Source organism: Ictidomys tridecemlineatus, chromosome 11 (genome assembly GCF_052094955.1).
Source record: "Ictidomys tridecemlineatus isolate mIctTri1 chromosome 11, mIctTri1.hap1, whole genome shotgun sequence".
In the NCBI taxonomy this organism is placed as follows: domain Eukaryota; kingdom Metazoa; phylum Chordata; class Mammalia; order Rodentia; family Sciuridae; genus Ictidomys; species Ictidomys tridecemlineatus.
Genome location: NC_135487.1, coordinates 102,774,020 through 102,800,136, shown reverse-complemented (window position 1 = coordinate 102,800,136; position 26,117 = coordinate 102,774,020). Strand labels below are relative to the sequence as shown.

The window sequence follows — 26,117 nt, the reverse complement described above, 5'->3', positions numbered from 1 at the left end:
TTAATTATCAAGGAAAATTCACCCAACATAACAATTTTAAAGCATACAATTTCATATCATTTGATATATTCATAATGTTATACTCTCATTCTTCTAATGTTTCAAAACTTGTTTTTACCTTCCAGAGAAACGCCCTGTTCCCATTAAGTAATCACTCCTCATGCTATCCATATCTCCTCCCCTGGTAAACACCTACATGCTTTCTATCTCTATGAATTTAACTATTTTAGATATTCTACATAAGAGGAATTCACATAATATGTGATCTTTTATGTTTGGCTTCTTTTACTTGGTATATTTTTGACATATATCCAAGATGGATATATCAGTACTTTGTTCCCTTCTATGGCTAAATCACATTCATTGTATGTATATGCCACAATTGTTTATCTATCCATCCTTCTTAGACTCTTAATTCCTTCTTTTCCCACCTAATTTCACTAATTGCACAAAAGAAATTAGGATTGTCAAATTCACAACAACAAAATGGATACACACACACACACACACACACACACACACACATATCTAACTCAACTTCTTCCAAAGTTCCTAGGCCACCTAATACACATCTCCATCTGGATGTTCCATAGATATTTCAAAATAACTATCCTAAATATGAATTCAGATCATAGCACATATATCCAATTGAGACAGAAACATGGGTTCCTTTAACTCTTCCCATTTCTTCACCCTTGCCATACCCTTTCCCTTTCTTATAGAAAGCACATATAGTGCTTCAGCTAACAAGAGTTCTCTCCTGGGAATACCTGACTCTGACCTCCAAGTTTCATAGTGGTGAAGCCCTGGTAGTCATGTTTGTACCACCCACCTCCAATGACTAAGCCCATAGATTTTAGCCTGATTGAACTATGGCCAGAATTTCTATCTCAGGAATTCAAACTTAAGGCCAAGCAATCCCAACACAACCTTTCTAATGGGAGAAGAAACAAAACCTCAGGCAAGGCCATCTTTTATTGTAAAACTAAGTAAAACAAAAAGTTGATAAATAGAGAAAGAGAAGAATAAAGAAGAGACGCAGGAGGGAAACAGATAAGGATAAAAAGTACTTCCTGCATACCTAACAGCTTTATATTTCCTAGTTCCAATTTCATTCAAAGACCTATCTATATTCTTGGCCTTGGCTTATATGAGCGATCCCTGGGTCCCCACCAAAAGTTTTTATCTACATTCTGGCAAAGTTCTTCCTAATTCAGCTCCCCTATTAGCTATATTTATTATCATTTATTGCATAGTTTTTCAAAAGCAGTATTTATGCTACCTTATGCACCCCAGTTAAAATCTTCCGACTGTTCTTCACTGTCTCTCCATTAGCTCATTCCTGACCATCTAACTTTAAATTCCTATAATAACACAAGGTTCCAGAACAAGTCCTGTCATTTTTGTAACCTCCATATTGTCAAATATGCTATTTCCTTTTTAAAAAATGCTTTTATTCCTGTCTGCCTGATGACTTCTAATTCATCTTCTTAACAGCTCATGCAAGTGCCATTCTTCTAAGAAAAGACTATGCTGACTCCATAGGAGGGAACCCCTTCCCTCCTTCCCTCCTTCCCTCCTTCCCTCCTTCCCTCCTTCCCTCCCTCCCTCCCTCCCTCCCTCCCTCCCTCCCTCCTTCCTTCCTTCCTTCCTTCCTTCCTTCCTTCCTTCCTTCCTTCCTTTCTACTTCTATCAATGCACATTTTGCACTACAATAAAATTATGTTTCTCTTTCTAAAACCAGATTGAGTTTCTTGAACACAATGCATCTTATCTTTGTGAACATATACCAAATTTTAATATTTATCCTTGTTTACTCTCCTCAAAAAATGAGGTTAGAAAGTTAAGGTGAACATAGAAAACCTGATTATGTCAATAGTACTCAACTTAAGAGATTTTTTAAACAATATTTTTTAGTTGTCAATGGACCTTTATTATATTTATTTTTATGCAGTGCTGAGAATAAAACTCGGTGCCTCATATACACTAAGCAAGCACTCTACCACTGAGCCACAACCCCAGCTCCTAGGGGATCTTAATCATTGTGCTTAATGCTGATACCAATACTAGTGAATACTCTCCCTAAGGGCATATATGAAACATTTAAAACAAAAAACAGGCAGGTATGGTGGCACATACATGTAATCTCAGCTACTTAGGAGGCTGACTCAGGAGGACTGAAAGTTCAAGGCCAGCTTAGGCAATTTAGCAAGACCCTAAACAACTCAGCAAGGCCCCATCTCAAAATAAAAAACAAAGAGGGCTGGGGATGTAGCTCAGTAGTAAAGGCCCCTGGCTTCAATCCTCAATACCACAAAAACAAATAAACAAACACCCACAACAAAAGCTGGTTGGATGAATGTCACTGAAGTATTGACCTAAGATATGTATAGCCAATAAAATCTTTCATGAACCCATACCTGTATATTCTGGATAACAGATAGTTAATGGACTCCTCTTTATTTTTTCTTCAAAAAGGTCTTTCTTGTTAAGGAAGAGAATGATTGAAGTGTCTGTAAACCATTTGTTGTTACAAATGCTGTCGAATAATTTCATGCTTTCATGCATTCGGTTCTGAAAAACAATCAAAAATTGATAAATCAAACCAGGATGGTGATATATGCCTGTAATCCCAGCTACTGGGGATTGGCTTAAGCAGGAAGACTAAAAAGATGGGGACTGGCTTAATCAGGAGGACTGAAAGTCAAGGCCAGCCTCAATAACATAGCAAGACCCTATCCCAAAATGAGGACTGGCTCTAGCTCAGCGGTTCCTTCGACACAGAACTTACAACCAAAATGAAAAATACAAAGGGATGGGGATGTAGCTCCAGTGGTAAAAGCTCAGTGGTAAATCACCCCTGGGTTCAATTTCCAGTACCCCCAAAAGAAGAATAGGTCAGAAGTAAAAAAGAGGATTAAAAAATGGTTTAATTTAATAAAAAACCAGACTAACAGGTTTTAAAGCAGTGAAAGGGATTCATGATTCACTCCTCATTTTTATAATTATTGGTGAGAAGAAGGAAAAACCAAGAAAACCATTTATCCCTGACCACATACTCAATGAGGGCTATTACATCTTTTTAAGAGATGTAACAATTAATTTTGAAAATCTACTCTCACTGACACACAGAAAAACTAAGGATCTTAAGTTATGCTTTAGTGAACAAATGGATACACCCAGTTATTTTGAGAGTTACTTTCCATTTCCTGACTGCATGAGACAGGCTTTTAACCAGAAGCTTCAACATACCATCTCCTCATCCTCAGCCAGAACTAGGTCATAATCACTGAGGGCCACACAGAAGATAATTGCTGTTACCCCCTCAAAACAGTGAATCCACTTTTTTCGTTCTGATCTTTGGCCACCTACATCAAACATCCTGAGCAAGGAGAAAAAAGCACAAATTCAACAAGATCATATTTATACAACCCCTAAACTGTAATGATTAAAAATATTTCCATTATTACATATTCAAAATCTCACTTGTAATAGAAAAGACAAACAAGGAGCAGATAAAATGTAGTCAAAATAATTATCTGTGACTAAAAGTTAAAAACAGCAAAATGAGAAAATAAAATTTAGGAATAATTTAAATTCTCATTTAGATATAGTTGAGGTTCTTCCCTATAAAATCTTTTATTGGACATGCCAAAAGTCAGCAGAATAAGCACAGAAATGAATTAAAGGAAAGAGAGGACAAAGAAAGGAAAAAATGAAGAGCTGAACAATACAGCTTAAGATAACAGCAATCATAATAAAACCAGTATTTATTGAGTGTTTACCATTGTGCCAGACACTACCCTAGACACCTTAAAAACATTTACTCACTTTACTGTCCTAACATCCCAAAAGTACTATTGTTATCAACCTCATTTTACAGATGAAGGAATTAAGGCATAGATATGTCATAGTTTTCTCAAAAGCACACTACTATAAAGATGGGGACTGGGGATCTAGACTCAAGCACTCTAAAGAATTCTAGCATCTATCTATACTCATCCATCCCACCACCCTGCCTCTCAGAATGATTTGTCTCTAAGTCTCCAATTTGTATTCGGCTTTCCAACATCTTCCTACTGATTCACAAGTTAGTTTTCCCTGTGTTAAGTCAAAATATTTGAGAGAAAAATTATGAAAAAATAATAATAAATTATATTTTATGGTGGGACAAAGAACCTGGTATTTTTAAAAACTCCTTAACCAGTTATTTCTCAGCTCCAAGTCTTTCTTGAAACTAATTAATAATAACATGAAGTTTCAATTATTCAACTACTTTGTTTCACCACAGATTAGTTTTAGTCCACCACTCTCTAGTAAAGTGCTGAATTTCTGTGAATAGTGTCCTCACCTATTTATTGTAATGCCAGGGTCACCTATACTCAGCAATGTCTTTTAGCTGCCACCTGGATCTGATGAGGTATGCATGTAAATAGATAAATAAGACTCTCAAAATCTATATTTGATAACAATGATAACAACTTTATAGGCTAAATTCTGCTATACTGGTTTATTGTATCAGATCTACAATATCTAAGGACCTAAATTTCCAGGATTACTTACCACCCCCCGAGATCGAAAGATATAAGATAGAGTTAGTGTTTTCTTGATATACATTTGAAAGGGAATATTCATCTTATTTGTGACCAACCCTTCTTTTGGTTGATCTTACATAGTTCTTTTGGTGGGGAAGGAACAAGGGGTTGAACTCAGGGGCACTTGGCAACTAAGCCACATGCCCAGCCCTATTTTGTATTTTATTGAGAGAGGGGGTCTCACTGAGTTGCCTTGCTTTTGCTGATGCTAACTTTGAAATCGCAATCCTCCTGCCTCAGCCTCCCAAGGTGCTGGGATTACAGGTGTGCACCATCGCACCCAGCTCTTGCACAGTTCTTTATTCAACTTTGGTCATGCATGACACCTGAAATGATGCAATAACAAGCGGGCTTTAACAAAGGGTCAGATCACAGGTTGTAGGAAGGTTAATACCACATATTTCACCATGGAACTCTTTCAAGGGGAGACCAGTGCACGAATAATTCCAGTTTACTCCCGCATTTCTTCCATAAAGTCCATAAATCTGGTAGAACACTGTGAAGTTCCAAGGTGGGCTTTTAGTACATATTAACATTTACAATATCATTTACTGACAGATCAACATTTTATAAACATTACCTCATAACTGAGAGGCAAGTAAGCAATTACACAATGCCTTGCATATGGTAGATGCTCAATAAATGTTTGAATAAATGGATAGTGGTTTTGCCTAGAGAGAAGAGGAAAAGGAAGAAATGATAGTACTTCATAACAAGATATCTCTACATGCCAATAATAAAGTGGTGTGGCACTTTTATTCAATCTGCTACTGATCCGATAGACAGGATTTACTTAACTAAAGAACAATCTATGACATCAACAAGTTTCCCACACTAAACAAATAATAGTCAGAACACTTAATTATAAAAAATTGCTAATTTTATAGTACACAAAGAGACATCTCATTCCTATGGTTTCACTAGCTATTCCATGTGGGTTTTGCTGCTCTTGTTAAATAAATTCATCAGAATGATAAGTAGCCTATTCTAAAAACATTCAGTTTAACTATTAATATACTACAGCAGGTTTTAAATCTGTTTGGTGTATTACAATTTCAAGACCACAACTGGTACCCAATAATACATAAATATCTATGGATTTCACAAATTCTGGAAGGCAACTATTTCAAAGAAAAGAAAACTAAAAGGATCTGTGGCAGTAGTTATTTACCTTTGTACAGAATAATGCTATCCTATTCTACCTATAAGCATGAAGAAACCAAAAAGTACATCATGTATCAAAGGGGAAAAATTCACTCCTAATCTCAAAGGAAAATGGGAATCAAAGAGACTGTTTTATTATTTATAAAAGACCATTAACACAGAGACAAGCTGCGGCTTGTTTTAGAATTAATTACTAATTCTATAAGAAAATTCTTTGTTTTAGAATACTAGAATTTACTCTCTAAAACAATCCAATCACTGTTTATGTCATTATATTGCCCCTAAAGACCTATTCCCTCAAGTTCTTTTTCCTTTCTGTGCTATACTAAGAACTTAGTTGATAGTTCTATGCACACATCAATCCAAGACCCATCACAATATTAGATCTATCTCCTTAAAGTAAAATGGAAACCAGTAAGAAAGGAATGACACTGTTATTTCAAATTTAATATAAAAATGGCAGAACGAAGCCTTATAACTATTCAGAAAGTTATGTTCATTTAGTATTTTTATCACTCTAAAGATTCAATGTCTGTTTTCAAGACTAACAAAAAGTAGCTAAAGAGAATAAAATTAAAAGTAATACAAATTGGTAATCACATGATTGATTCTATTGGTAGGTGAACTACAATTTAATTCTGAATTTAGTTTCCTCCAAATGCATCAAATAATTTATTCTACTTGGACAAAAAAAGAAATGTTTGGGCTCCCATTAGTTAAAACATTCAGATAATGGCTAATAATATGATAAGTTTCTAAACAAAGGAATATTGCCTAGACAAATCTTAGAAGCTTACTTAATGTAAGAAAGGTTAATGTTTGTGTTAGGCTTATTTAGCAAAAAGGCTAATAATTACTTGAAGTATAAATCTTTGAAGGTGAAATGTGTTTCCACAATGCCTGTGGTCTTCACTCTTGTCCGAAGAACATCTTGCTGAGTTGGAATGTAGTTGTTTTGGGATATTCTATCCAGATCATTTAGGTAACTAAAAAATAAATACATTTATTTTTACCTGATGAAGCAAATCATGTGTATAGCAAGTCAACAGACTAAATAATTCCTTGCCAAAAGTAGATTCTGAACCTGTTACTAAAGTAGCAAAACAAAATCAGATCTTCAGTATCATGGAATATTAATCAGGAAAACTATAAACCTAGCATAGGACATTTAAAGTAGGTTATGCATACACTAACAAAAGTGGTTTTAATTCTACAGAATTACACTGTGCAGGCCAATTTATAAAACAATATGACAATGTTATTCAAGAAAAATTTCTGAAGTTTACAGTAGAAAAACCAAAGTTGTCAAAAGTTGTCATTTAAGCCTAATAGGTTATTTGCATGTTTAACCTCTTGATGAAACATTAGAGAATGGCATTTGAATGATGAAAACTATAGTAAGAATGAACATTTCCTGTTTTAATTCAGGAAGCAGGATTATAAATTTGTAGGGATTGTTTTCAAACCAAGGGCCTCCTGTATACTAGCGCTTTACCACTGGGAAAACAGCTGCTAGCTTGTTTTTGTTTTTTTTAAACTAAGTCAAAAACAAATTATAAAAAAAAAAAATTTTAATTTTTGTTCAGTGGAATAACTAAAAGATTGCTTCAAAGTCAAATTCTCCCCAACAGCTCTGGAGGCTGAGGCAGGTGGACTGAGAGTTCAAAGCCAGGCTCAGCAAAAGAGAAGCACTCAGCAACTCAGTCAGACCCTGTCTCTAAATAAAATACAAAATAGGGCTGGAGATGTGGCTCAATAGCTGAGTGCTCCTTAGTTCAATCCCAGTGGTGGTAGTGGGCAGGGGGACACAAAGCCAAATTCTCCACCGATTTCCAGGCTGAAAAACTGAAGAACACATGGCACCAATATAACTGAATCATTAAAGATCTTCTATGTAACCAAATATTACCATTAATGTTAAGGAGTCAAGCTTAGATGAACAATTATGGAGGGAAAAACCCAACTTTGTAAATTACATGTAGTTTGAAGATCCAGAGCTTACTGAATCTATGATAGAAAAAAGCAATTAAAATCTACCCCTATGTCAAGATCATTGTACTGTCATGTGTAACTAATTAAAACAAATTTAAAAAAAAAGAAAAAAATCTATCCCTGATGACCATGGGAGAATTATTTAAATTAATATCTCCAACTAAAAAATGTTATTAAAAGTTGGGCAAGAATCCTGAAATATTTCCAAAGTCATAAGCAAGCTTCTCAAACATCATTTAATTTCTTATAACAATATATGATAAAATAAGAATGAGGAAAATAGGAAAATATAATAATGGAGGAATTACCTAATGTTTAAATGCTCTTATCTAGTACAGAGAAGGACACAGATATCAAGTACTCAACAAGTTCCCCCAAAAAGTTTAATGAAAAAAACCAATAACTATAGATCTTAAAACAAATGTGTACAGGGTCAAAATGGAATGACATATAATAGGCAACCTAAGTATTAATTACCAATTTTCTAAAACTAATATTAAGAAAATTTCCTTAACAAAAAAAGGCTTCAAACTTCATTTTATGACTCAATGTTCTCTTTCTATAATAAAGTCTATTACTGTAATCTGGCAAAACATTTGTAAGTGGTGACTAGTACCAGAGAAATCATAGCATGCAGCCCATACACAGACAACTGGCTGCATGAAAAGGAGTGTCACAATTCTAATTTACCCCTCTAGCTGCTATCAGTGCCAAGCCCTTATGCACAGGGAACTTACTAGATAGAGCTGGAAGAGATCCAGGCTCAGCTACACTGGATGTCTCTCCTTTGCTTGCTTGTTATAAATATACCATGAAGCTAATTTTGTGGTGCCAAATCTCCCATTTATATTCCATGAGGGAACTCTTTTCTCCAAATCATATAAATGACCAAGTCCTCTATACTCCTAAATTGAGATAATCTTTAATAAAGGATCCTATAAACTTCTAGAGTTTCTATTACTTAAACATTTCTTTAGAGATGGGCACTGAACTTTCTCTAGGGCCATGATGTTTGTTCTGTTACGGTTTCATAAAGCAAAATTACTTACTATGAAGCAGAATCATTAAGCTGGTACTCCCTGGACCTGCTGAAGCACGCTTGTACCCCACCATCTCGCCATAACCGTTTAATCACTCCTGCTAATTCTGAAGTCATTACTCCTTCTTCAGCACTGCCAGCTAAAACAAATAATTGCCGAGCATCATCCTGAAGAAAGCAGGTAAGAGAGAGAGATGATTCTCCATTCTTTAAAACTTGATTATTGTCTCATTAAACACACACACACACATACACACACACACAGAGTCATACTTTAGAAGTGTTACAAAGACCTTTTCTAGCAAGGCACCATGGGAGAATTTATAATTAATTCTTTTCCCATTCTCACTCTACTACAGTCTTAAGTCCAGAACTGAGCTGAGGAATGATTTTATTGCTCCCTATTTCTCCTCACCATACCACCCTCCTCAGAAAAATAACCATTTTGGTTACTCATGATTACTGAAAGAAAATGGCATGCCCATTCTTTTAAGGGAAGCCTACAATTAAAAATAGGAATGAAAAGACTAACACATTGGGGCTGGAATTGTACACCACTCTGTGGTACAGTGCTCGCCTAGCATGCATGAGGCACTGGGTCTGACACCAGCACCACATAAAAATAAAATAAAGATACTGTGTCCACCTAAAACTAAAAAATAAATATTTTTAAAAAAAGACTAGCACATTAAGAGGTTAAGTTTAATAAGTTCTTAGTTAAACTAACCAAAAGAAAAAAGAGAAAAAGTTCAAATTAATAAAATTAGAGATGAATAAGGAGAAATCACCACAGACATCACAGATATCCAGTAGATTAGGGACTACCATGAAAACATATTCTAATTTTGGAAAACCTAGAAGAAAAGGATATTTCTAGACAAATATAATCTGCCAAAACTGAATCAAGAGGATACAGAAAACCTAAACAGACCAATAACTTGTAATGAGATAGAAGCAGTAATAAAAAGCTTTCCAAAAAAAAAAAAAAAAAGCCCTAAACCAGATGGATTCTCAGCAAAATTCTCCCAAACCTTTAAAGAACTAATACCTATACTCCTCAGATTATTCCATAAAATAGAAAGGGATGGAACATTTCCATATTCATTCTATAAAGCCAGTATCATATTATACCAAACCAGATAAGGATATATCAAGGAAAGAAAACTACACACCAATATCTCTGATGAACTTGATTCAAAAATACTTAACATTAGCAAATTGTGTTCAACAACATAAGAATATCGTATATCACAACCAACTTGTTCTTATTCCAGAGATGCAAGGATGGTTTAATATACAAAGATCAATAAATGTAATTTATCACATAAAAAGAAGTAAGGTCATAAATCACTTAGCTCAATAAAGGCAGGGAAAGCTTGAAAAATTCAGCACCCAATCCTGAGAAAAACACTGAAGAAACTAGGGATAGAAGGAACCTAACTCAACACCATAAAGCTAACCTCACAATAAATGGGGAAAAAGAAAGCATTTCCTTTAAAATCTGGAACAAGGCAAGGATGTCTATCCTCACCACTCCTATTTAATATAGTGCTAAAAATTCTATCCAGAGCAACTAGGCAAAAGAAGGAAATAAAAGGGATAAAAAATATGAAAGGAAGAAGTCAAATCATCACTGTTTTCAAAAGATATGATCCTATACCTAGAAGATCTAAAAAAAACTTCACCAAAAGACTGCTAGACCTAATAAAAAAATTTGGCAAAGTAGCAGATTACAAAATCAACACATAAAAATAAATAGCTTTCCTGTATACCAACAATGAATCTGCTAAGATAGAAATCAGAAAAACAATTCCATTCAAAATAATCTTGGGGGGAGGGAGGACCTAGGAATAAATCTAACCAAGCAAGTGAAAGATCTCTAAAATGAAAACTATAGAACACACTGAAGAACAAAATTGAAGAAGACCTCAGAAGATAGAAAGACCTCTCATGTTCATGGATAGGCTAAATTAATATTGTTAAAATGACCATACTACTAGAAGTAATATAGATTCAATGCAATCCCAATCAAAATAGCAATGACATTTTTCACAGAACTAGGAAAAAAAATCCTAAAATTCATTTGGGAGAATAAAAGACTCAGAATAGTCAAAGCAATTCTAAGCAAAAAAAAGTAATGCTGGAAGTTTCACAATACCTGACTTCAAATTATACTAACAGAACTATAGCAACAAAAACTGCATGGTGCTAGCATAAAACCAGAATGAGACTTGACCTTTATCTTTCACCTTCCACAAAACATCAATTCAAATGACTCAAAGAGTTATGAATTAGAACAGAAACTATGCAACTCCTAGAAGAAAATATAGAGTCAACACTCCAGCATATATAGGCACAGGCAACTATTTTCTCAGTAGAACTCCTGAAGTTCAGGAAATAATGCCAAGAGTTAATAAGTGGAATAGCACCATATTAAAAAACTTCTGCACAGCAAAAGAAATGATTAGGAATGTGAAGAGAGAGAGCACCCACAGGATGGGGAAAAATCATTGTTAGCTACTCTTCTGACAGAGAGTTGCTATTTAGAATATATAAAGAAAAAATAAATTAAAAAAAAGAATAAATAATCCAATTAATAAATGGGCAATTAATTAAACAGACACTTCTCAAAAGAAGAAATACAAATGGCCAACAAATATATCAAAAAGTTTAACATCATTAGCAATTAGAGAAATGCAAATCAAAACTAAACTGAGATCCATTTATACCTGCAATGTCATAATTTTATTCTCTATTATTGCTGAGTAAGATTCCATTGTGTATATATACCAGTTTCTTTGTCCATTTATCTATTAGAGAGCATCTAGGTTGCTTCCACAGTTTAGCTATTGTGAACTGAGCTGCTATGAACATTGATGCAGCTGCATTATGGAGTTGGAAAATATCATGCTAGGTAAAGTAAGCCAATCCCAAAAAAACTAAAGGCTGAATGTTCTCTCTGATAAATGGATGCTGATCCATACCGGAGACATGGGTGGCACGGGAAAAATTAAGGAACTTTGTGCAAAGGGGAGGGAGGATAGGGAGGGTGCATGGAGGTAGGAAAGATGGTGGAATGAAACAGACATCATCACCCTAGGTACATGTATGATTTCATATATGGTGTGACGCTAGATTGTATACAACCATAGAAATGTAAAGTTGTGCTTCAATTGTGTACAATAAATCAAAAATGCATTCTGCTGTCATATATACCTAATGAAAATAAGTAAATTTTTAAAAAACTACACTGGGATTTCATCTCACAACAATAAGAATGACAGTCATCAAGAATACAAATAATAATACACACTAAAGAGGATGGAAAAAAATACTTTTACACTGTTGGTGGCATGGAACTTAGTACAACCACTATGGAAATCAGTATGGAGGTTCCTTAAAAGACTAGACCTGGAACCACCATAGGACCCAGCTAAGCCACTCCTTGGTATTTACCCTAAAGAATTAAAGTCATCATATTCAGTGATACATGCACATCCATATTTACAGCAGCAGAATTCATAAGAACCAAACTACAGAAACAGCGTAAGTGTCCATCAATGGATGAATGGATAAAGAAAAAGTAGTATATATACACAATGGAGTTTTATTCAGCCACAAAGAAATAAAATAATGTCACCTACAGGAAAATGGATGGAACTAGAGATCATCTTGTTAAGCAAAATAAGTCAAACTCAGAAGGTCAAGGGTCATGTTTTCTCTCATATGTGAAAGCTAGAAAAAAGGAAAAGAAAGGTGAGGGGGGGTCTCATGAAAATCAAAGGGAGGTCAGTAGATAGAAGGAGGGGGGGAAAAGCTGGGGAGCCATACTGACCAAATTATATTGTTATATTGTATGCATGTATAAATATGTAACAACAAATCCCATAATTATGTAAGGGTACAATTCACCATTAAAAAAATGAGTGGGGGGGCTAAAGTTTTTAACATGCTACAGGGAATATAAAATAATCAAACTTAAAGAAAAAATTATTTTCTTCTTCCCTTTTAGTCCAGACAACAGACAGGCAGAGGAGATTGAGGCATTTAAAAAGCCTAGAAGAATAGAGGGAAGAATAAAACCCTCAGGGAAAAAATTTAAAAATCCATAGATTTCCCCCACAAAATAACAACAATGCCCTAAGAGAAGGGAACAAAGAAAGATGTGAACAAAATGTCATGAGTCGCACACAGTGTTTTAAATGAATCATAGCTTTTAAGCAAAAATATGTGAGAGGTATAGAGGTCAGAAAAGAGCTATGGGAATTAAGTTTTACTTCATTCTATCTATCCCTCCTTATAAGTTTAAAAATAAAAAGGCTCTTACAGAATTATTTTCCTACCCAAACCTAGTGTCTACCTCAAGATAATAGAGAAATGCAGATATTAAAAATATTTACATACAGGGGCTGGGGATGTGGCTCAAGCAGTAATGCACTCGCCTGGCACGCGCGGGGCGCTGGGTTCAATCCTCAGCACCACATAAAAATAAAGATGTTGTGTCCACCAAAAACTGAAAAAATATTAAAAAAAATTCTCTCTCTCTTAAAAAAAAAATATATATATATATATACACACATACAGTATAAAGAAAAAGTAAAGGGAAAATGGGAGCAATCACATTTGTATTTTCAGTAATCATCAAGACAAAATAAATAGGTAAAAGGCATTTCAAATCACAGATAAAATCATAACCAAATCTCCTAAAACTTGACCATTCATTATCTGAACTTGTACATCAACCTAAGCAAAACAAACTGCCCACAGTACAATTTTGCCAAACTCTGGTTGGGCCTTTGGTATTAATGGTTTTTGCCTAGTAATATCCCCTCCTTTAAGACCCTATCCTGGGGCTAGGGTTGTGGCTCAGCAGTAGAGGCCTTACATGTGTGAGGCATTGGGTTCAATCCTCAGCACCACATAAAAATAAATAAATAAAATAAAGGTATTTATTTTAACTTAAAAAAAAAAATCCTATCCTGTGTTCTTTCATCTCTAGTAACACTTAGGGCAGAACCGTCTTTAAAGATATTCATTTAAGATCTATATTATCCTTCTCTCTTTTCAAAGATATACTTTTTTTTTCTTTTGAGCAGTACTAAGGGTCAAACACAGGCCTTGCTCATGCTAGGCAAGTGCTCTACCACTGAGTTACATTTCTAGCCCTCAAAGATAAAAGATTAAAACAAAGAATCAATTACTGAGAAAAGACTTGGGCATTACACAAATTGTCAAACTCACTCAACAGTGAGCAAGCCCTTCTATACATATGGTATAATGATTTACCTAACATTTGAAAACTTTGCAATCCCTTGATTTTGAAATTTGACCTATCTATACTCATATAGGTATTCAAATAATCTCATGAAGCATTACTGTTTTTTTTTAAATACAATGATATTCTATTACTACATATTTTTGCTGTTCTGATTCTGAAAATACTTTTAGGCAGAAACATTTTTTCCCATACCATTTAATCTCTCACCAACCTGCTCTTGATTCCCCACAATAAACCTTCTTTATAGGTCTATAAAGAGGTTCCTCTTTACAATGTACAATGAGCTTCATACTTTCAACCTTAAGCAGATATGAAGAAGGAATCTATCCCAAACTCAGCTCTATTCTTTCCATTCATTTTCTAGGCAATCACAGAAAAACTAAAGGAACAGAGGAATTGCAAATATAAATCCTTATATGTAAAAGAAAAAAAAGAAAAACAACAAAACTACATAGGATTGTAGAGTAGGATAATTGGTACTGGAAAGCTAGATGATTTAGGAGCCTGACAGGAATTAATGATGTCAATTCCATCCAGTGATATAAGAGTGTTATGACGTAAAAATTAATAACATTAACTTGATAAAGGAAATAAATAATGATGTCAATTCCATCCAGTGATATAAGAGTGTTATGACGTAAAAATTAATAACATTAACTTGATAAAGGAAATAAATAAAAGAGAAAGGGGAAAGAAAGAAAAAGGGGGAAGGGAAAAGAAGAATCTAAGAGAAATAAATAACTGAGATGGAGAAAAAGCCAACAGAGAGAGGGTAGAGAATACATACAGTATTACTAACTAGTTATCAGATACAACAAACACAAAAGAGAAGCAGAGTGAGTAATAGAGAAGAATTAGAAAGGGGAGGAAGAGGGCAGGGGACATAGCTCAGTTGGTAGTGTTCTTGCCTCGAATGCACAGAAAAGTTAGTACAAAGAAAGAAAATTTATAAAAAAAAGACTTCCTTATTTCTAGGAAATAATCTATACTTTCCTTGAAATTTGGCTGACAATAAAAGATCTCCTACCTTCACAGTGGTTCTCTCCCCACTGGCATCTAATCTCCTAATTTTCAAACTAGACCTTCAAGGTCCACTAAGTATTAATATAATTAATCAATACAGCTTTTTAATATTTGATATGAGAAAGGCATTAAAGAATATCTATAACTTTGTACAATACATTTCTAAAGCCTATGGTTCAATGCAGTATAGGGATGTCATATTCCTGAATTCTAAAATCGCCCCCCAAAATTAATGGACTTAGTGCTCGTGTCTTTACAGTTTATTCTGTAAAAGCGATTTTGCTTTTAATCTCTATACCTCAGAAAATAGAGCTATGTATCATGGCAATATTCCTTTTAATTTACTATTATTATTAATTACTATAAAATAAATGTCAACTGGGGCTGGGATTTTGGCTCAGTGGTAGAGCGCGCTCGCCTAGCCCGTGCAAGGCCCTGGGTTCGATCCTCAGCACCACATAAAAATAAAATAAAGATATTGTGTCCAACTACAAATAAAAAATAATATTTAAAAAAAATAAATGTCAACAGTGCTATAAAAGAAGCAACTGAATAGAAGTTATCACAGAAATCTATAGTATATCTACAAAATCCCATTTCCTATACTCCTATGGTGGTTTTAATATTTTCTAAAGTAGATTGCTAATGCTGTTCAAATGAACACACGGTATTTTGTTACATCTTACCTTGTTACTTAAATTTATTTCCCTAAAATATGACCTAAAAATTTTGCTTAACTTGCACATACTAAATAAAAGCAAGTGAAGAAGAAAAGAGAAACACTTACTGCTCTGGCAGTTTCCCCAAAATCAATTTTTAGCCGTCCCATGGCTCTGATGATCGCAATGATGGACTGTATAGTATTGCTGTAGACAACTACTTTATACTGTTTACATTCTTCTTCTGAATAACCATCCTCATGAATGATTCTTTAAAAAGAAAACCACAAGTCAATACCATGGACCTAAAATGAAAAGATACTATGGACTTTTTACCCATTAGGAGGAAATCTAGCCTTACAAAAAGCCATGTTCCAACTTACTTCATCTGTTTCACAATGGTACTTTTACCAGATTCTCCAGCACCTGAAATAAAACAAAAACAGACTTTGAATTTCTCTGAATTCATACATAAAAGTATGAAATCAACATAGGTGATAACTATAAATTAATGAAAACCACAGGTCCTAGGGTAACTGGGTGAGACTGTTATGTCTATCAGGAAAAAACAATGGAGCTTCTCCATTAAAACATTTTACTTTCTTCATGTAACTCAGCAACAAAGTATAATCTACTCAAAGTGACAAGGGCCTGCTTGCTATAATTTGTGTAAAACAGGCATATTCCAGAAGCATTTCTAGTAACTCATCATAAAACATAATTATACACTGAACATAGGCAAAAATTAATGACTATTTAATTCCTTTGTTGACTACTTGCCATGCCCATGAACTGGAGGAACATTTCAAAAGCAATATTCTCATCATAGGACTTAAGAGACATTTGACTTCTCATTAAAACAGAAGAATTAAAAGTATTGCCTTCACCACCTTTTCACTGTATATCTCCTCCAGACCCTTAAAACCACACTTCCCTCCTTGCAAAACCAGAATCACTTTCAGCTAACAATCACTATGTCAAATAGGCCTTCTGAACTCCTTGACAATCTGCCTTCCAGATCTTCCCCAGTCAATTCATTCTCTCACCTTCCGAAATGCCCCAACACCATTGCCTCTCTCTCCAACATTATCCCTGATGATTCTGCCCCATCTTGTAAAAATTAAAACAACCAGGAAAAATTATCTCATTTTCCCATAACCATATGTACCAATCCATCTGCACTTCCACTAGTATTCTTGACCCTCATTAATGGATGAACTGGCTCTGTGATGTCTTAGAGACTAACCCTCTCCTTATACACTACTTCATTTTACCTGCTCACAGTCACGACTGCTGCAATTTCCTGTGGTTTTAAACACCATTCATAAGCTGATAATAATATTTAACAAAGTATGATGTCAATCTGCTCTAATGTTATCAATTACTCAAATGATAATTTTTCTCCGCTAACTGGGTCAATCCTGATCAGCTCATACAAATCGTATGCTATACTGACTTTTCATCTTTAGTCAATACACACCCACACTCATCTCTACCTTTCCTTGACCTCACTTATTTTCCTCTACTACTACTCCATTTATCCTCTTTACAGCAAAATTCCTCTAACATGTCATATATACTCGCTGTACCTTCAATATTCTGTACCTTCAATTCTCTCCTTTACCCATTCTAATAAGGCTTCTATCCTCACCAATCTACTAAAACCATTTCTCAAGGTCTCCAACAATTTCCATCTTGACAAACCCAATAGTCATTTCTCATCTTACTCAGTCTCTCAAGCAGGATTTGTCCAAGTTGATGACTTCTCTCCCTTGAAATACTTTATTTTCTAGGCATGCTTCCAGCTACCACACCTTTCTGGTTTTGACTCCTCAGTTTCTCTTCTCCAATTCCTGAATTCTAAAAAATGTATTGCTTTAAGGCTTCTTCCTCAGTCCTTTTCTCTATCTATATCCACACTCTAAGTTATCTCATCTAATCTTATGAATTATGGTTTTAAACACCATTCATAAGCCGATAGTAATATTTAACCTCTAACAATTATGTCAGTCTGCTCTAAGAAGTTTGCCCTATTAGCTCATTTAACCTTCACAACAATCCTGTGAGGTTGATATTATTATCCTCATTTTACAGACAAGGCAAATGAAGCAAAGAGATATCAAATAACATGCCCACAATTATACAGTAAATTGCATAACTGTAATGTACATTCACAGAATTTGGCTCCAAAGTGGTGTATGCTGCCTCTTTTACTCCCAAACATGGATCTGTAATCTTGGTTTCTAATATTGGATCTGTACTCGTATAGTTAAATCACCTACTGAATAAATTACAATGGATATTTATAGGCATCTCCAATTTAAAATGCCCAAAACTGAGTTACTAATTCCCCACCCCCATCTAAAACAATCTCTACTCTTCCCTTCATCTTCTCAGTTAATGGCACCAGCATTCATCCAGTTGCTCAGGCTAAAAATGGCAAGTGAACTAACTTGAAATATAACTAACATGCACATAGAATGGGAGCTCCAGTGCTGATCTATACATTAAATATTAGTAAAGCTTAGTTTGTTTAAAAAAATAAAAACATACAAAAACAGTTTGTTCCTTGCACATTGAAAACATGGCCTAGATGACAATGAAAGCTTCTAAGTGGGCCAGTGCTTCAGACCATGCCTTTCTTATAGTTTTTCACTTAGTGGCTGGAATAAACTGTGTAAAAAGTTCATCTGGGGCTGGGGTTGTGACTCAGTGGTAGAGTACTTGCCTAGTACATGTGAAGTATTAAGTTTGATCCTCAGCACCACAAAAAAATGAATAAGTAAAATAAAAAGTATTGTGTTCACTACTAAAAATATATATATATATATATAAAAAAAGTAAATCAGATCACGTCACAATTCTGACCAGAGTTGGCCCAAGGCCTCCATTTACACTTAAAATGCATGGCAGTAACCTTCAATAGCCCTTGCCTACCTCCTCACCCTCATCTCCTTTAGTCTCCACTTTGCTCTCACTGCTCTTGCCAGACCAGCTTTCTTACTTTTCCTCCAACATACCAAACTGGTTCTCACTGAGCCAGATCCTGACTCATTCTTTGCATTTACTCTTCCCACCAACTGAATATATTTTTGCAAGATTTTCTTCTTCACTCATATTTCTGCTTCCTTCAACAGCCTTCGCCGACTAATCTACCTAAATAGCTTCCACCCCATCACACTCTCTTCTTACCCAGTTACATTTTTTTTCACAGAATATATCATTTTTTCACACAACAGATTTACTTACTTCCTGTCTTCCCTACTAAGATATATGCTTGGTCAAGGCTTATTTATCTCTATATTTCTAGAGCCTCAAACTGAGCCTGACATAAATTACTTAAATATTATTGAACAAATAAGTATGACCCTTACCAAATATTTCAACTTCATCAACCAAAAATGTAAATTAAAAGATAATTTAAACCATATAAAAATTTTAAACAAGCTACATTCTTGCAGAATTAAAAAGTACACTTAAACCGGGTGCAGTGGTGCATGCCTGTAATCCCAGCAACTTGTGAAGCTGAGGCAGGAGGATCACAAGTTCAAAGCCAGCCTCAGCAATTTAGTGAGGCACTAAACAACCTAGCAAGACCCTGTCTCTAAATAAAATACAAAAAAAAAGGGGGGGGGGCTAGGGATGTGGCTCAGTGGTAAAGCATCCTGGGTTCAATCCCCAATACAAAAAAAAAGAAAAAAATTTACATTTATATATGACTTTATTCTTATTACTATGGTCCATAATCAGGGATAGAACAATACAGTTAATATTCAGCAGCACACAGTGACTTTCTTAAGATACTATTTGAAAGAAGTGAATTTCTTCCATATATACATCTAGGAAAACTAATGATTTAATTTCAAAAACAAGAATACAAATGCATATGAGTTATAGTCTAAATTGTATAAAACTATTTCCAGATCATTCTATACTAATAAGTGGTTATATGCTAAAAAAGTATAGGTTAATAAAATGTGTACCATTCTTTTATATATTGAAAACAGCATTTCTGCCTTTCATGTTGGACTATTCTGAATGGCCATCAATAATTTTATCAATCTTAGCATCAGTATCCACCTATCTCATTAAGTTCTACTCTATTAAAGTGCTAACTTTAAAACAAAACAAAGTCTTTTCCAAGGCTCCCTTAAAAAACATCAGTTTGGGGCTGGGGATACAACTCAATAGTGGAGCAGTTGGCTAGCGCATGCAAGGCCCTGGGTACAATCCTCAGCACCACAAAACAAAAACAAAGAGAGAGAGAAAGAGGGAAACAGAGGAAGAAAGAAAAAAAGAAAGAAAGTATTGGCTTGTTCTTCCCTTTATTATTACACTATATGCCTCCCACAAGCTTTTATTAGGCATCCAGTTCCATCTCATGAAAGAAGGCACTTCTTACTGCTCACAAAACCAAATATAGGATTTGTTTCATGGGTGTTCCTGGGTATTTTATACACAAGAAGAGTGAATCAGGGGCTGGAGTTATGGCTCAGTGGTAGAGCACTCGCCTCGCATGTGAGAGACCCTGGGTTCAATCCTCATAACCACATAAAATAAAAAAAAAAAAACCAAATATATTGTGTCCATGTATAACTAAAAAAAAAAAAAAGTGAATCACTGTTTACTAAACATCTTTAACCCATTAAGCTTCTAAGATCACTATGAAAAGCGCTACCATCTCATCCATCTCCCAAGTACGAAATATAAGAGTCATCTAGAACCCATTTGGTTTTTTCTCCTTATCAAGCTGTAACAAGATCTTCTCTCTTCCTTTGTTTTTCTTAAATTTCTACTTCTCATGTTTGATGGAGCCTGACACTCAGCCTATTATGTGCTACTGCTGTAATTTTCTCAAACTTAAATTCAAAGGCCTTCTCCAATTACTTCCAAATAGCATCAGCTTAACAGTTTCCAAATTCTTCAAACACTTTTCATAATTCTTTCTTATTAGGTCTAGGCTCTTCTGTTTTACCTCAGCCCCCCTAGTCCACTGTTCTAGTAGTAGGGTCTCCAAAAATATCTCACTCTTAGGTTTTCCCCAAGTTGTTTTCCTATGTCCCACCCCTTTCCCCACTACATATGTGGTGTTTAGGACTTCTTATTTTATCTACATCTTTTTGGCCATACTCCTTCAAAATTTCATTAAAAGTTGCACATACAAAAAAAGATGTTGTGTCTGCTGAAAACTAAAAAATAAATATTAAAATTCTCTCTCTCTCTCTCTCTCTCTCTCTCTCTCTCTCTCTCTCTCTCTCAAAAAAAAAAAGTTGCCTATATTCCCACCAAGGAAAGTAATATCAGGAGGTATGGGGCTGGGGTTATGGTTGGGGATGGGGTTGTGGCTCAGTGGTAGAGCACTCGCCTAGCACATGCAAGGCCCTGGATTCGATCCTCAGCACCACATGAAAATAAATAAATAAAATAAAGGTACTGTGTCCAACTACAACTAAAAAATAAATAAATAACTTTTTTAAAAATGGGGTAGATGCAAAGACTACTTCAGAGACAATTTATGGCTTAGAGAAGGAGGAAATGAAGATGATTCTGTAGGCAGAAGGGATGGCACTAGGCCGGGTTTAGACTATAGGTAGGAGAAAACATTGGGAACGTCCCAGAAACAAAAGGGAACGGGATCAGTTAAACTTAGAAACATTATCCTTAAAAGTGTATCTACTTAAAGGGCATCCTATATAAATACAAAGAAAGGATGAAATAAAAATGACAAGATTTTTGAGAGAAAAAGGAGAAAAAAAAGCTATGTTAGATGGTCTCATTCTTAATAAAAAAGGCAAAGTAATCTGCAGAGAATCAAGAAGTAAAATTAATTTAGAAAATTATAAATAATCAAGTAAAACAAGAGGAATATGCACATAATCACCATCACTGTAAGATGAAAAACAATTTACCAGTACATACTCTACTGTCGAATCATTGTATTTACTTAAATATATTCTTAATTTTAAAGAAATCCCTTAAGAACAGGTATCATATTATTTGCCCCTTCCACACATATAACACTATGGGTTTTAAAAAATCAGTCTATTTTTTTAAATGCCTGATATTAAAAAATAAATAAAATAAAGGTATTGTGTCCAACTACAACTAAAAAAATAAACACTTATTTTTTATACTTGAGTATATTTATAACATACTTGAGTATATTATACTCTTCCATTCATGTCTTTCAAGCACAAAACAAGGACTAATAGAAAAAGCTTAAAAGTGCTTGACATGTAGTAAATGTTCAATAAATATTAGCCTACTATTATTTATGAATGTGTTTTCACTGTTCAGAATATCATCAAGAAATGTCAAGGCTTGCCAAAGTTTCTTTTAATAAGAACTCCGATATTGATGTTAGTTCAAAATATCAGTAGAAATGGCATAATATTCAGCAGCTATTTCACTATTTCATAAAACCCTAGATCAGATCTGAATTCACACACATAAACAATTTATAACCTAAAAATTACAGCAAACTACGTCAAAGCATTAGTTATTTTCTCCACCACCCCCCCCTTAAATATATTTTAAGCTCTGTCTACAGCTTCCTATCTCACAGTTTTCTAACCCACCTTTGTCTCTATTGCTTTTCCTTAAAGTTTCCTTTATACCTCTTACCACCTGAGAGACAGGCATTCCAGTGGCACCTGAAACACCTCCTTTTGCTTCTAAATAAATACTTGTTACTGTGGAGAAATACTGAAAATTTTAATAATTCAGAATTATAACTGGAACACAAACCCTCTTCCAGAGGTCTGCACAATGAAGTACCAGAATAACAATATTTTTGGATAACCTTCTAGCCAATGCTAGACCAAGACTCTCTCTCTTGTATAGGTCCATTATCATACATATGGAAAAATAATTAGAATAGGCATGGACAGCCCCTCCTCTAAAGCAAGTTAACTAGATTTTTTTCCCCTAACATATTCTCACTTTTCATTTAAACACAGGCAGTTAAGAAGATTTTTTTTCCTCCTTTTTTAAAGCTAATGACACCATGTTACAAACTCTAACAGAAGAGTGAAATTTAGTCCGAACTCTACCAAGTTTACTTGGGTGACCTTGGGCAAATAACCTAACTTCACAATGTCTTATGTCCTTATATATAAAAGATAGAGGATCCTCAGCATCACATAAAAATAAACAAATAAAATAAAGGCATTCTGTCCATACACAACTACAAAAAAATTAAAAACATGGAGGCCTACATGTGATCTATAGTTGCACTCTAATATTCTATTATTCCATGACTATAATTACTATAACACTAAAAGCTGACTAAATCTCTTATTCTGACACACAGAAGTCTCGAATCAAACCATGGCTCCCTACTTTCCTATCAACTCAATTTACAACAGCTACCATAATGCAGTTATTAGCATGTTCTCCAACATGCACTCCTGGCTCCAGAAGGGACCAACAGCAGACAGAATCAGAGTACATGACAGTAAGGATGAGTTATATGGGATGTCAACTCCTATTATTCATGCTCAAAGGTACTTTATATATAGACTCAAACTAGCAGAGCCTTCAAGTTAGACTGCTATGGTTAAAAAGAGAAAAAAAGAAAAGAATTGTAAATACCTACAATTAAGGATCACAGGAACACAGTCCATGCTATTTCCAATGAGAATACCTATTGCTCTCGCTGGTTCCTTCATATTAATAGGTAGTAAGTAGCCTAACAGTAAAAATTCAGACAAAGGTTAACAATGACATATCATGTAAGTGCTTTTCAAGGTACTAACTACAAAAATCAGTTGCTTTTTAATTAATTAAAAGGAAAGATTAGAAGAATCACAGCTGGGAAAAAACGTCATTGAGCAAATAAAAATTATTATTCACTTTTTTTTTTCAACAAATATGCCTCCTCTGTGCCCAGAACTGCTGGTCATCAAAAGTTCAAAGTTCAAGTTTCCTTAGTCCAAAATAACAGAATAATTGTTTACTCACCTCACTGTTTCTCTAACTAAACATCCTAAGCCTTGTATGTATAAATACTCCTGATGCCCCTATTCAAGTCAAACTCCAATTTATTGTTGAAGTCTTCTTCACTTCTCCTACAGTTCTACTGCCATCCCAATGGCTGGCAAAGATTATCCATTTTCAGTATCAGTCCCAGGGGCTAATTTCCAAAATTAAACTGCAGATCGTCCCTCCCAGTCACTGCACCTCAATTTTATCTCTAGCCCAGCTCTGGCTATTCTAAAAACACTATATGACTATCTTCCTAGCTCCTCATCTCCTGGCTTCTCATAAACGGTTAAATGGTCTTCTTGATTTTGATTAAAATAATTATGAAATCTTTAACCCTTCCATGCCTGTGTACCTCACCCTTAAGAGTACCCTGACCAGGCCTAACCTGGCTCTATAGGATAGGATCAAACACTGTTACACTCGTATTTGGTTAATTTTTTTGTAATTATTCGAACCTATGCCTGTTTAGAATTCCACTTATCCTTAAACTCTTTAAAAGGATAATTCTTAAAAGTACAAACAACTGCCTTCTTTCTATAGCCCCCTCTTCCAAAACTAGGACAGAATAAGCACTTAATAATTATCTGTAGGATGAATGGCTCAAGTTTCTATGATAGTCAGTGGTTGCCTAATCTTATTTTCTAAGTGCCAGCTGAGATGGATGGAATTTTTAATGTGGGCAGTTAACAGAAACAGATTTCTATTCCTTGGCTATCTTTACTCAACTCTACACCCACTCCTGGCTATGCCTTCAATTCTCAGCCCACTACTATAATGAGAATAAATTTGGACTCACCAGCCTCCTTTCCCTCTAAACTTAATCTCAAACCCTGTCCTAGCTCCCGTGCATGTACTACCATTCTGTTCCAGTAGCATAAACTGCTACAAATCTTTCCTTGTAACCCCAACACCTACAAGAGTACAAAAAATATAATGAGCACTCTTTAAATATTCGCTTAGTGGATGAATGAATAAGTATCTTATGGGTTAAGTAAGTCAGTGAACTTTCAATTAAGACAGAGATGATGGAGCTCTCTTCTAAAAAAGATTTTTTCAAGGAAGCAATCACATACCAATCACTAAAAAGGCTTAAAGGATATATATGTGGGGAGCCATTCTCACACATGACTGGGCGACTCCCGGTTTGGGTCTGAGGCATTCCGGCTATGTGGGAACTTTCCTGGCCCTCTCCTGATGAGAGAACCCGTCTGTGTGGGGGTGTGACTGACCACTGACCCCGGGGGGCCCAATCATTGACCCTGACCTTGGAGTGCGCCCCCCCCCAACCTTCATTGGATGGAATTCTCCCCTGAATTTCTTGTTCCCCAATAAAAGGCTACTCCCTGGCGTGCTCCCTCTCTCTCTCTCCTGCTAGCCCTGAGTAATCCTTGCTGCCCTACCGGGCGGTTAGACGTGTAAACCAGAGAGGGGAGCCGTGTCGGACCTGGCCATAGAAAAAGGTAACTGAGTCTGTGTGTTTTATTTTGATCTCTGCTAGCTAACTTTTATGCCAAGAACCTCATTAATGAAACCACTGCGCTGGCCACATGGTGGATATATATAAGAAAATTTTTATAAAACTTAACTAGCAGGATACAGGCCTGTAATCCCAGCAATTTGGGAAGCTGAGGCAAGAGAATCACAAGTTCAAGGGCAGCCTTAGCAATTTAGCAAGGCCCTAAACAACTTTGTGAGTTTGTCTCAAATTTTTACAATGGGGGCTAGGGTAGAGCGCTCTCCTGGCACGTGAGAAACCCTGGGTTCCATCCTAAGCACCACATAAAAAAATAAGTGAAACAAAGGTGTTGTGTCTAACAACAACTTAAAAATAAATATTTTTTTAAAAAGAATTAAATTTTTACAATGGGAGGGGGGGAGTTGTTCCGAGGACCCCTGAGTTCAATCCCCAGTACAAAAAAAAAAAAGTTACTTAGAGTCTCATTAAATTACTGAGGTTGGCAAATCTCCAGCCTTAGCCTCCTGAATTGCTGGGTTTATAGGCATGCACCACCACATTCATTTAGACAGAATTTCAGAATACCTGCCTGCCCATAAACTCCCTTCTAGAAAAATCCTAACTCCCCTTAGTAGTCAATCATCCACATAATCTGGGCCAATTTCCTTCCATGATTGGATCAGTAATGAATGCCTGACAGAGTAATCACCCAATCATAGGCTGTCAGGTGCTTACACCTGTGAAACCTACCTCCAAAAGGTGAGCAGGAAAAATCAGTTATCTGAGAAATATGTGCCAGAAGATACAGAAAACCTTATCCTAAACTAAAAGCTCACAATATGTGAAAGAAAAAACATGCTCACACTACCTTTACAGAGCCTCATTTACACCAAGGTCATAAGGAAAAGATTCAGAGAAAGGTTAA

General features: G+C 35.2%; 1 protein-coding gene across 1 annotated transcript in view; it reads right to left on the bottom strand.

Moving 5' to 3' along the window:
- The window catches only part of Gnai3 (G protein subunit alpha i3), a 50,114-nt gene that overhangs the window by 3,875 nt on the left and 20,122 nt on the right, over positions 1-26,117 (bottom strand). The window contains exons 2-7 of the mRNA XM_005338091.5: positions 16,134-16,176; positions 15,879-16,020; positions 8,801-8,958; positions 6,617-6,745; positions 3,253-3,382; positions 2,421-2,574 (exon numbers count right to left, since the gene is read on the bottom strand). Coding sequence (XP_005338148.1) covers positions 2,421-2,574; positions 3,253-3,382; positions 6,617-6,745; positions 8,801-8,958; positions 15,879-16,020; positions 16,134-16,176 — 756 coding nt within the window. The remainder of the gene's footprint in view (positions 1-2,420; positions 2,575-3,252; positions 3,383-6,616; positions 6,746-8,800; positions 8,959-15,878; positions 16,021-16,133; positions 16,177-26,117) is intronic.